This window comes from Ovis aries, chromosome 2 (assembly GCF_016772045.2).
Source record: "Ovis aries strain OAR_USU_Benz2616 breed Rambouillet chromosome 2, ARS-UI_Ramb_v3.0, whole genome shotgun sequence".
NCBI classification, from domain to species: Eukaryota; Metazoa; Chordata; class Mammalia; order Artiodactyla; family Bovidae; genus Ovis; species Ovis aries.
In genome coordinates this window covers 112,657,038-112,670,711 of record NC_056055.1, presented here as the reverse complement: position 1 = coordinate 112,670,711, position 13,674 = coordinate 112,657,038, and the positions used below count along the sequence as shown (strand labels likewise).

General features: G+C 35.9%; 1 protein-coding gene across 6 annotated transcripts in view; it reads left to right on the top strand.

Annotated features, from left to right (window-relative positions):
- MFSD14B (major facilitator superfamily domain containing 14B) overlaps positions 1 to 13,674 on the top strand; it is a 122,014-nt gene that overhangs the window by 70,218 nt on the left and 38,122 nt on the right. For 5 of the 6 annotated variants that reach the window (XM_060409584.1, XM_004004465.5, XM_060409583.1 and 2 more), the window contains one exon: positions 5,153 to 5,215. In XM_060409584.1, coding sequence (XP_060265567.1) covers positions 5,153 to 5,215 — 63 coding nt within the window. Of the gene's footprint in view, positions 1 to 4,496; positions 4,557 to 5,152; positions 5,216 to 13,674 lie in introns of all 6 variants that reach the window. The other variant, XM_060409585.1, reaches the window with a different exon arrangement.

Sequence of the window (13,674 nt, the reverse complement as noted above, 5' to 3'; positions counted from 1 at the left end):
GCACAACCCAAGAACAATTTATTTCTGTGTCCTCTTTGCCTATCTCTTTCCCTACTCCTCATCCACAAAGTTAACTACAATTCTGAATTTTTTTTGTCGTTTGTTTGATTACTTTCTAGATTTAGATCACATTATTGTATATATAAATACACGGATGTGTCTGTGTTATTTGATTCTGGTTATTTTTGAACTTCTAAAAAGGGCATAATGTATAACATTCATGTTGTCTTCTGGGGCTTTCTTTTTTCTATTGTGCACTGTTAGTGCAATTTATGAATATTTGTTTCTAGTTTTTCCATTGTTCCTACAATGCTGCTATAAACATTCTGTACATGTCTTGATGTTCATGTGCTTGATTTTCTTTTTCTGGCTAAACATTATAGGATCTTAGTTTATGCAAAAGTTCAGTTTATCCATTTTTATCTAGTTCCATTTAGTTGCTTTTAACTTCATTAGAAAGTTTTGTAAAATTGTATTGTGATGGTTGTCATAGCAGCATGAATTTTTGAAAAAAAAATCAAAATTGATGAATTTTTTTGTAGCCATTTTAATATTGAAGGTGGAAGGAAAAAAGCAACATTTTTTGGACACATTATGCTTTACTATTTCAAGAAAGGTAAAAACAGAACTGAAACACAGAAAAAAGAGCAGTATATGGAAAAGGTGCTGTGACTGTTGAATGTATCAAAAGTGGCTTGCCAAGTTTCATACTGGAGATTTCTTGCTGGATGATAAAGTCAATGTTATACCACGTAGGAGAGAGCCAACATACTCAATATCCAAAACCAGGCATTGAAAATCATTTGCACTAGCTTGGTTATGTCAGTCACTTTGATGTTTGGGTTCCACACAAGTTAAGCAAAAGAAAAGCCCTTCTTGACTGTATTTGCACACTGGATTCTTAACTTAAATGTAACAAAAATATACCAGTTTTTAACATTGTGATGGACAATGAAAAGTGGATACTGTACAATAATGTGAAATGGAAAAGATTGCTGGGCAAATGAAATGAACCACCACCAACCATACTGAAGGCTGGTCTTCATCCAAAGAAGGTGATGTCATGTATGTGGCAGGATTGGTAGGAAGTCCTTTATTATGGACTCTATATGGAAAACCAGACAATTAATTCCAGCAAGTACTGCGCCCATTGAGACCAACTGAAAGCACACAATGAAAAGCATCCAAAATTAGTCAACAGAAAATGCTTAATCTTCCATCAGAATAATGCATGTTTCTTTGATGACCAGGCAAAAATTGTTATAACTTGGCTGGGAAGTTCTGATTCATCCACTGTGTTCACCAGATGTTGCACTTTCAGATTTTGTCTATACAAAATTATCTTAATGGAAAAAAATTTGAATTCCCTGAAAGACTGTAGAAGCCACCTGTGACAGTTCTTTGCTCAAAAAGATAAAAAGTTTAGGCAAGATCAAATTACGAAGTTGACTGGAAAATGGCAGAAGATAAGTGGAACAAAATGGGGAATACATTATTCAATAAAGTTCTTGGCAAAATGAAAAATGTGTCTTTTATCTTTACTTAATAACTGAAGGAATTTTTTGGCAAACCCAGTATGAGTGAAGTTATCCTTTGGTTCCAAATCCTGTGATTCAAATTCTGGTTTTAGGCTACACTATTTTTGCCTTTTAACTGGTGTATTAAGTCTTTGTGAATTCAATTACTTCATTATTTTTTTCTATGTACTGCAGTTCTAAGTTGTCATTTTGTTCCTTTTTGCCTTCATTTGCATTGAATAGTTAGGCTATTTTTTCTTCTATTACATTAGAAGTATTCTACTCTATTCCTGTTATTTTTGTGGTTTCTCTAGCATTACATGTAAACTTATCAAAGTCTACTCTTAATCCATATCTTTAATTTTATATAATATTAACATGTTATTGTTCAGTTGTTAAGTCATGTCCAACTCTTTGCAACCCCATGGACTGCAGCATGCCAGGCCTCCCTGTCTCTCACTGTCTCCCATTGTTGCCCAAGTTCATTTCCATTGAATCGGTAATGCTATCCAGCCATTTCATTCTCTGCCTCACTCTTCTCCTTTTGCCTTCCATCTTTCCCAGCATCAGTGTCTTTTCCAGTGAGTTGGCTCTTTACATCAGGTAGCCAAAGTATTGGAGCTTCAGCTTCCGCGTCAGTCCTTCCAGTGAATATTCAGGGTTGATTTCCTTAAAGATTCCTTTAGGATGTCCAGCATATTAGCATAAATGAGGTAAATGAATATTGTTAAGTATTCTGTTTTTGTTGTTTAGTCACAAAGAGTTGTTTGCCTTTTTGTGACCCCTTGAACTGTATAGCCCACCAGGCTCCTCTGCCATGGGATTTAGCAGACAAGAATACTGGAGCGGGTTGTCATTTCCTTCTCTAAGCTTTTTTTTTTTTTTACTTCAGACTTCAAGCTTTTCATTTTATATTGGCATATAGCCAACTGATTAACAGGGTTGTGGTAGTTTCAGGTGAATAGTGCAAGGATTCAGCCATATATATATACATGTATCCATTCTCCCTCAAACCTCCCTACCATGCAGGCAAGCACGTAATATTGAGCAGAGTTCCATGTGCTATACAACAGGTCTTTGTAGCCTATCCATTTTACATAGTCATGTACACACTGTTCTATGTAAAATCCAATTAAATATTTTACTTCTGTATAATAAAAATAAAAACTATAAGACCTGTTATTTTTGTTTTGCGGCATCCCTGTTCATTTATATACCATTTTCCATGATCTTTATTTTATTTTGCATCTTGAACCTTAATTATACCTCTATAATTTTCCTTCTCTTGAAAGTATTTTTTAAAATATGTTCAGTTCAGTTGAGTTCAGTAACTCAGTCATGTCCAACTTTTTGCGACCCAATGAATCTCAGCACTCAAACTCACGTCCATCAAGTCGGTGATGTCATCCAGCCATCTCATCCTCTGTCGTCCCTTTCTCCTCCTGCCCCCAATCCCTCCCAGCATCAGGGTCTTTTCCAATGAATCAACTCTTTGCATGAGGTGGCCAAAGTACTGGAGTTTCAGCTTTAACATCATTCCTTCCAAAGAACACCCACGACTGATCTCCTTTAGAATGGACTGGTTGGATCTCCTTGCAGTCCAAGGGACTCTCAAAAGTCCTCTCCAACACCACAGTTCAAAGGCATGAATTCTTCGGTGCTCAGCTTTTTTCACAGTCCAACTCTCACATCAATGCATGACCACTGGAAAAACCATAGCCTTGACTAGACGGACCTTTGTTGGCAAAGTAATGTCTCTGCTTTTTAATATGCTGTCTAAGTTGCTTATAACTTTCCTTCCAAGGAGTAAGCGTCTTTTAATTTCATGGCTGCAGTCACCATCTGCAGTGATTTTGGAGCCCCCCCAAAATAAAGTCTGACACTGTTTCCACTGTTTCCCCATCTGTTTCCCATGAAGTGATGGGACCAGATGCCATGATCTGCGTTTTCTGAATGTTGAGCTTTAAGCCAACTTTTTCACTCTCCTCTTTCACTTTCATCAAGAGGCTTTTTAGTTCCTCTTCACTTTCTGCCCTAAGGATGGTATCATCTGCCTATCTGAGGTTACTGATATTTCTCCTGGCAATCTTGATTCCAGCTTGTGCTTCTTCCAGCCCACCGTTTCTCATGATGTACTCTACATAGAAGTTAAATAAGTAGGGTGACAATATACAGCCTTGACATACCCCTTTTCCTATTTGGAACCAGTCTGTTATTCCATGTCCAGTTCTCACTGTTGCTTCCTGACCTGCATACAGGTTTCTCAAGAGGCAGGTCAGGTGGTCTGGTATTCCCATCACTTTCAGAATTTTCCACAGTTTATTGTGATCCACAAAGTCAAATTAGCAGAGTCTATAAGTTAGTAAACTCATTACTATAAGTGAATAAACTTGTTTTTGCCAAATCGAAAAATGTGGAGACTTGCCTTTGTGTCAGAGGACATTTTAACTGGGTATACAATTTTAGATTGGCATTTGTTTTATTTTTCTTACTGTCCTGATGATAGAATAGCACACTCCTTGTCTCAGTTCAAAATGTTAGTCTTAAGAAATCTAACTGTTGTTCCTTTGAAAGCAATCTGTTATTTCTGTTTTAAAGAATTTTTTTATGGTTCTCTATAATTTTAATTTGATTGCAAATGTGGATTTCTTTTTATACTGCTTAAAATTTGATAGGTGCTTTAATCTCTTCATTGATGTCTGTCATTGATTCAACTACATTCTCAATTACTGGCTTCTAAAATATTATCTCTGCCTCACTGTTATTACTGGACTAGTTTACATTGTTAGACTTTCTTATTGGCTTCTCTGTGTCTCTTACTTTCTGTCTTATATCCTGTCTATTTGTCTCTGCTGCATTCTGGATAACTTCTCTTAACCTACCTTTTGGTTCGGTTAACTGTCAGTTAACTGTCTTAAACTGTGTTTAATCTTGTTAAACATACCCATTGAGTTTTTAATTTAGTATTTTCTCTTCTAGACTTTCGTTCTTTTAATCTGCTGCAAAGTTTCAAGGTTACTTTATATGTCTTGTAACACAGTAAGTATGCTATTTTTAAAGTCTGTTAAATAATTCCAAAACATGAGGTCTTTGAGTGTTTGTTACGTACTGTTTGCTGTTTTCTTGTTCATGGTGTCTTATTTACTTTTGTATCTGATTACCTTTGATTATGTCCTTGTCATTATATTTGAGAAAGTACGTGTATGGTTGATGTGAAGCCTGAGTGATGGCCTTTTCAGAAATAACTTTAGATTTTTTTCTTCTAAACATCTGGAGAGGCTATCAGTCTGGATCAGTATAATCTGAATTTAAGATTTGAGGTTTCCTGGACCATGTACATGCCATGAAGCTGGGCTGCAGGTTCATAACTGAGTTTGAGTAGCTATTTGTAGTACATCCTTTAAATTGTTTGTGCTTTTGTAGCAAAAGCAACTGAATCCTTGGCATACGTTTTTAGGTTCTTACTTCATTATCTTGTTACCTTTTCATACTTTTAAGACATTTTCCATATTTCATTATTCCTTAACATTTTTCATTCCAGGGTTTAGTTACCTAGTCTGCCATTAACAAGAGTCAGAAATCTTTCCCTTTCATTTACTTTAGAATTTTTCTTGATGTTTGTTTGCTTTTTGTAGGTTCTACATGAAACGTTTCCTCAACACACATTCCTCATGAATGGTCTCATTCAGGGTGTAAAGGTAAGAACAATTTTTGTTTGGCCCACAACAAACCGAAGCCAGGAGTCCTTGATAGCTTAACTCTGGAAGTTTAAATAGGACTCTGGAAAACTATTACCATTTGTAAATTTTGTAAATCAAATTTTTAGTTGAATTATCAAAGTCAAAATAAAATACAACCCAAATCCATAAGGCACTGCTTTATTTTTATTAACATGTACAGAGCAGAATATGAAGGGTATAATTGTGTGAATTTTAATTCCTCTATTAACAGAATAAAGTCAATCTTAAAAATAGGTCAAGTATTAATGTCTTCTTTTAAGATAGACTTTGAGATTGAAGATGGAGTCATCAAGATTTAGTTGGATGTAAAGTCTTATGTCAAGGCTGGTGTTCTAGACACAATTTTCTGAGCTCTCAACCACTCGACATAATTAACCTTAATTCATTGTTTAAATTTTAATGTGATTCCTTCCAGTCCCAATTTGTAGTAAAGTATATGTGTTCTGCATCTAATTTGTTCTTTTCAACTTAGGTAATATCAGTCTACATAATTTTATGTTGTTTTGAAAAGCACACTTAAAATTATGCCATAGTACTTTGCTAAATTCAGTCAGAGGAATGCTTTGAGCAACATTAATTGTAATGAATACTGTTTATTCTTTGTCTATTTTCAAAAAGAATTGGAGAATGCTTACAACAATAACATAAGTAAAACAGAACAATTTAAATAAAGTAAAATAAGACATTTTTAATACTCATTGAGAGGAGGAATATTATCAAGAATCTGGTGTGTTTTTATTTAAGCACTAGTTTGTGAGCAGTTTTATCTACATGAGCAAATGAAAAACTAAATGAGAGAGGGCATTGATTACAAATACTACATAAGTGTATCATTACAGTGGAGTCTTTGAAAGTCACTCTGTAGATCTTTTTCTTTAATCATGTGGAGCGAATAAAATCTATATTAGTCTGGTTCTGCAGAATAAATCCAACTTGGTCTGTGTCTGAAAGCCAAGTGGCAAGCTCTTCATACTTCACTTAGAGATACCCACAATATTATTGTAAAAAAACATAGAACATAAAGTATTTAAGTTGATTCAAGGGTGTGGACCAGGACTTATAAATAACTTCAGCAACTATTGAACTTCAATTTATTGAGCTTAAGGAGTTACATGTTTTAGTAACTGGTCGTTGTTTCTCAGATGAGGATATGAGAGAACCCTACAGCCAAGCATAGCTCTATTAAAATGTCTTAATATGGATATGAGCACAGTGGAACAAATATGGCTTTTATATTGCTTTTGCTTTAAATTTCTGTTCTGCATCTTATTAACGGTTACCTTAGTCATATAATGTAATCTTCCCTTCACTGGAGAGCTATGAGAAAGATAAAAGATCTCTTGTAGGGTGATTGTGAGGATTCAGTGAGCTAGTATATGTAAAACTATTAGCACTCTACATTCATGTGTTAAATACTTAGTAAATGTTGCAAAGAAAAATAACAGAAACTGTTACAAGGAAAGTCTGATGATCACTTTTCTCACCAGTCTGGGGAAAGATTTTCTTTTTTAGAATAAGAATTATACATAAATGAAAAGATTGAGTCATTTATATCAATCTTTAAATTTTGGTAAGTCAAAGCCACCATCATCAAACTTAAAATACAAATGACAAACTGTTTTTTGTGATAGAAGAAGGAATACATATAAGCATTCTCAAAGTAAAAGTGTAGGAAAATGACTAACATCCCAGAAGGGCAAAGAAGGATGTAAGCTGGCAGTTTACAAAAGACGTCAATGTGAAAATAAGTTTATCACTATTAAGAAATGAGTCCCAAATTAAATAAGACAATGTTTTTTCATGCACATTGTTAAAGAATTTTAAACTGACAAGAACTAGTTCAATTTTTGGTAAATTGTGTCCCCTTGCACTGTTGATGAGAGGATAAATTGGTATAGCTTTTCTGGAAGGCAGTATTTTTAGAGTTAAAAAAATATTCACATATTTTAACAAAGTAATTGCATTTCTAGAAATTTGTTCTTCTCAAATTGAGTTATTCAGAGATTCGGCTAAAGGACTATTTGTAATAACAAACCTGTAGAAACTTTATAAATTCCTTAAAATTAGAAGAATAGATATGTGTGGTATAGCCATATAATGTAATATAGTATGGTTTCAGTTTTATTTTGACCAAAATAAATGTAAGTAAGCGGGGGGGGGGGGGGGGGGGGGGGAATGATTAAAAAGGAATCACCTGAAGTTTGAAAGGATGTGGATTTATGGATGATTTTTAATTTTCTTCCTTATACAGTTTGTTCATCTTTGTAGATTTTCTACAGTTAACTTTCACTTTGTAAGTTTACTATCATAATAGATTTGGGGTGAGCATCAATAAAGTAAGTATACAAGAGTAACCAGTTCTGTTCTGTGAATTCTCCAGTTGGGCAGGGGGTTGTTTGTTTGTGGTTTTGGTTACTGCAGCAGCTTTACTGAGATATAATTCACCTACCATGCAAGTCATCCGTTTAAAGTGCATGTGTGGTTTTTTCATTATACTCAGGGTTGTGCAGCCATCAACACAGTCAATTTTATCACATGTTCATTGCTACAAAAATAAATCCTGTACTCCTCATTCCTCCCTAATCTCAAGTATAAATCTGCTTTCTGTCTCTATTGGTTTGTCTGTTCTGGACATTTCACATAAATGGAATATACAGTATGGTCTTTTATGACTGACTTCTTTTCTTATGGTGTTTTCAAATTTCACCTGTAGTACTTATGAGTACTTTATTCTTTTTACGGCCAAACAGTATTTCACTCTGTATCCATACCACAGTTTATCCATTTATCAGTTGATAGACATTTTGGGGTTGTTTCTGGTTTTTTATATTATTGTGAATAATGCTGCTTTGAACATTTGTATACAAGTTTTGATATGGACATTGTTTTCACTTTATCATAGGTACATTGCTAGGAGTAGAATTTCTGGGTCATACAGTAATTTGAGTTTCTAAAAATTGTGTTTTCAAATTAATTTCTTTCTTAACCCTGTTTCTGACAAGTAATTTATGTTCCTTATCTCCTAGACTTCTGACAGATAAAGGGGCTCAAGCCAGGGACAATTTCTTTTTTCTTTCTATATTTAACTCCCTTAATGATATCATCAGACTTAAGACTTCAAACTCTCAAATAAGTATCTCCCTAAACCTTGAGCTGGAACTTTAGACTTTGTATATTCAGTTGCCTAATTGACATCTCTACTTCCTTGCATAATAAGTATTTGAAAGTTAACAGCTCCAAAACTAAATTCCTGGTCTTCCCCTCCAGCCTGACCAACTCACAAGTCTTCCTCATATTAGTTACTTGTCATGCCATTCTTGCTTATGCCAAAATTCCTAGAATCAGTCTTCTTTCTCTTCCATACATATCCGGAACCCAATCCATCAGCAAATTCTGTTGTTCTACTTCAAAATAGAACCATCATCAAAACTCTACTTGTTCCCCTTTCAGTGCTGTGTGTACTGTGCTTAGTGGCTCAGTTATGTCTGACTCTTTGCAGCCTGATGGACTGTAGCCCACCAGTCTCCTCTGTCCATGGGAGTCTCCAGACAAGAATACTGGTTTGGGTAGCCACGCCCTCCTCCAGAGGATATTCCTGACGCAGGGATCAAGCCCAGGTCTCCTGCATTGCAGGTAGACTCTACCTTCTGAGCCACAAGGGAAGTCCAAGAACACTGGAGTGAGTAACCCATCTCTTCTCCAGGGGAACGTCCCAACCCAGGAATCAAACCAGGGTGTCCTGCATTGCAGGTGTATTCTTTACCAACTGAGCTACCAGGGAAGCCCTTTGGTAGAGATCATGATAAAATATAAACCAGTTGGTGGCATTCTTCTTCCTTTCTTTTATATATATATATATATACACACACACACACACATATACACACACACGTGTGTGTATATGTATATGTATGTATAATATGTGTATGTATATGTTTATATACATACACACACACACACACACACACACACACACACACACACACACACACACACTGTGCTAAGCAGCGTGTGGAATCTTAGTCTCCTGACCAAGGATTGAGCCTTTGTCCCCTGTGTTGGAGGCGCACAGTCTTAGCCACTGGACCTCTGGGGGTCCCTGTGGCGCTCTTCTTAACCACCCAACCCCAGCCCCCATTTTCTCTTGACAGCACCCTTCTACTCTGTTCCACTTCCTACTGACCTTGCTGCAGCCACAATTTCCTCAGCCTATTTCTGCCTGAAGGCTCTGCAGGTACTGTTTCTTTTCTGCTTGCTTTTCCCAGGTTTTGAAAGTCTTTACTAACCCTCAGCTCCTCACCTGGATGTTATTTTGTCAGTGAAGGCTTCACTGACCGCCATCTTGAGTAATGTATCCAGTGCTCATCACTCTTAATCCTCTTACTCTGCTTTTTCTCCAAAGCATTATCTCTCCTTTGACATGCTGTATATTTTGCTTTATCTTTATCTTGTTATTGTGTTCTCCTCACTGCTCTTGTTTTAGACTGAAAGTTTCTTAAAGACGTGGATTTTTGTCCGCTTTGCTCACTGCTATCCCCAGCATAGTTCTTAGCACTCAGCTTCCCTGGTGGCTCAGATGGTAAAGAGTCGACCTGCCAGTGCAGGAGATGTGGGTTTGATCCCTGGGTCTGTAAGATCCCCTGAAGAAGGAAATGGCAACACACTCCAGTATTCTTGCCTGGAGAATCCCGTGGGCAGAAGAACATGGCGGGCCACAGTCCATGGAGTCACCAAAGAGTTGGGCACAACTTAGCGACTAAGCAACAACAAATGCTGTCGAATTAAAAGTTCCTCCAGGCTTTTTTATAGTCCTTTTGATAAAGTCAAGATCCAGCTTACTTAGAGACTATAACTATGTTTCTTTTTCCCTTATATCAAGCATTTGCTAATTATACCTTCTAATTTCCCCATGACATTAAAACCACGTGAAGTACAAGCAGCCCTCTCTTTGCATGTTGTAGTACACACAAATTTCGGTTGCCACAGTTCAGTTAAATGGCATGAGTCTCCCAACACACAATTCAGACTTCCACTACCATATGTATTAACTGTGAGTAGTTGCATAAATTATAAATAACTGCTAACTCCTCAGTCCACAAAACACTATGTCAATAACAGATGCACGTCATAACCCATTGTGACATTTCAAAGTGTTGATGACCTGGTCACTGTGCATCTCTTAGTTCATGCATGTAAAGCAAAATGTGTATTGTGTTGCCTCTTTGATCCAGTGATATGTTGGAATCTGATCCAAACCTAGAAATGCTTATGACAGTTTTCCAGTTCATAAAAGATATGTGCATCATGTAAGACTGTCAAAGAAGAAAAGTGCTAGTCTTATGACTCTTAATGTTTTTTTTTTTACAAAGAACATTTTAATTATTAATGCTTTAAATTACGGTGTACTAAATAAATACTAGTTTTTCTATTTCTTTCATTTCACTAGACATTTATAAGTGATAGTAAAAGAATTTTCAGTGTTCTGACAAAAATTTCTGAAAGTCAAAGAATAAATCAGTTTTTCCCATTGATTAGAATAACTACAAGGTTTCAGCTTGCAGTCATTTCTTTCAGTTCCATACTACCATGCAAAGTAAAAACTATGTGTATTGTCTGCAATGGTTATATGATACTCCATTGTATTAATATTCCATAATTTGTTTATCTATTTCCCTGTATAAGTGGTTTCTAATTGTAAACTGTTGAAGATAATTCTGAGTACATTTTTAAAATAAATCTTTATATATTTTTATTGTTTCCTTAGAAATAGAGTTGTAAAATTATAACTAGTGAGTAGAAAAGTGTGGGCATTTTAAGAAATCTTGAATATATAGTACCACATTATCTCCTAGAGCAATTGTGCCATTTCACACACCCATCAGCAGTATGTATATCTGTTTCACCATCCTCTAATACAAGTATTACTTTTCAGATCTTTACCAATTTGATAGCTTGAGAATGATGTCTCACTGTAATTTTATTTGTATTTTTTTAATTACAAGTGAGGTTAGGTATTTTTACATTATTTGCTGGCTACTTTTATGAAGTGTCTTCAAGTTCTTTATTTTCCTAATAAAGATTGTTCAATTCTTAATTTTTCAATAATGAAATTTATTTTGCATTAATCCTCTCATTTTAATGATTGTTAATTTAGTACCTGTTCATCTTAACAGTTATAAAGGGAAAAACTCATACTTAATCATACTTCTCAGGTTTTCAAAGTCCTACTCAAAAATTTTTTCACTAGCAATTTTTATCTTTATGAAATTGAAATGTATGGCAGACATTGTTATATGACTAGCAATAAGTTGTGTTAGAGTTCTCCAGAGAAATAAGACCAATGGAATATTTGTATAAAGAGGCTTACTTTAAGGAATTGGCTCACATGATTGTGGGGCTAGCAAGTCTGAAATATGTAGGACAGGCTAGAAATTTGGCCAGAGTTGATGTTACAGTCCTGAGGATGCTACAGTCTGAGGCAGAATTTTTTCCTCTGGAAACCTCAGATTTTCCTCGTAAGGCCTTCAACTGACTTAAATGAAACTCCCATATTATTGAGGGTACTACCCTTTACTTTGGTTTCCCTGGTGGCTGGCTTGTTGGTAAAAAATTTGCCTGCCAATGCAGGAGACATGGGTTCAATCCCTGGGTTGGGAAGAGCCCCTGGAGGTGGAAATGGCAACCCATTCCAGTGTTCTTACCTGGGAAGTCCCATGGATAGAGGAACCTGGCGGGTTATAGCCCATGGGGTCACAAAGAGTTGGACATGACCTAGCAACTAAACAAAAATACCCTTTAAAGCCATTTAATTGTAGATGTTAGACCACATCAACAAATTAGCTTCATGACAACACCCATGCTAGTGTTTGACTAAATAACTGGGTACTATAGCCTAGCCAAACTGACACATAAAACTAACCACTAAAGTAGTTTTGGCTACACTTCATTGGAAGTATAACCAGGCTGAGATGCTGTGGTTTGACTTAGTAGATGAAGTCAAGTTATTACTGCTGGATTTAATATGACCAGATGGAGTGACTAATAATATTATTCATGAAGACAGTTGGTCTGATTGCCCAGTGTCCACCTTGAAACTTCTTTTAGCTTTCTTCTTTAGCTTATTTTATACATATTTAAAAACTAGATATCTTCATCAGTGTCCCAAACTAACTAAAACTAAGTTGGCTGGATGTCCAGGATTGGTATATAGCTGGGTCAATCAGTATGAACAAAGTGCCTCTAAAGCATGCTGCTTTATTCTTGTCTAGCTTTAACATCACAGCAAGAGGCTGAAAGAGGGGGAAAGTGGAAGACCCAGCAATCCATCCCAGGGCTTGACCACAAGGATTCACATGGAATGCTTCTTCTCAGTCTAGACTGGATGGTTAAGTCTGATCAAGGACATGGTCATGTAGAGCCTCTGCCTGAACACTCATACAGGGACATTTAAGATGTCAAGAGTTTATCTGAGCCTAGGAATTACTGCCAAACTGTCTCATCCTGCGATGTCATGAATTAAATCATCAACCATTGCATAGCACAAACACACAGAGAAATTGTTGACTGATGTCTCTAAGAATTAAAAAATAAAAAACAAGATACCTTTAAAGTCCCCTTTTAGCTATTCTTCAGTATTACTAAATACAGAAGTGTTTTTTACATACACACACATACACAATCTTGCTTCCTTAATTTGGACAGGAAGTTGGATAAAAACTATCCTTTTAATTATCTGTAAACAATATTGTAAAGCAAACTGCTTGAGAGAGATGACTTCATAAATTTTAAATATCATTTTATAACAGACTGGTAATTTATACATTTATTGAAATGTGCTTAAGAGAATTCACAAGTAGGTAAAGTCTAGTACTTTGTGTGCTTCAGGACAGAGACACTAAAATGTTAGTAAGAAAAATAGTGTGATAATTGATTTGAATTATGGGCCGGGTTAATCTCAGGTCTTAGGGCCACCTCAGCCTGAGCTGAATCCTGGTTCTACTGCTTATGAGCCCTGAGCCTTAGGCTAGTTACTTACTTACCCTAGTAGTACCCTTCTCATAGGGTAAGACACTTGTGTGAAAGCCATAGAACAGATTGGCATATAGATGTGCTGTTATTTTTTCTTGGAATCAATTTGAAGTAATGGCCCTATTACTTCTAAGATTAAGGGAAAACCTGTGAAAACAGTCTGTTTCTTTATATTTTAATTAAAATTTTGTTTCAGTGGATCTTCCCTATATCCATCTCCTTTTCTCCCTTAATCAAAAGAAAACATTTCAGCCCTCTTGCCCGTATTGGTCTCTCCCAGAAGTTTCAGAATTACTAGCTGTTCTTAGACCTTCCTCATGCTTTGCAAATCACCTTTCCTAGATTTTAGTGTGTCATATTTGTCATTTGTCCTATAAAACTGATTGTTG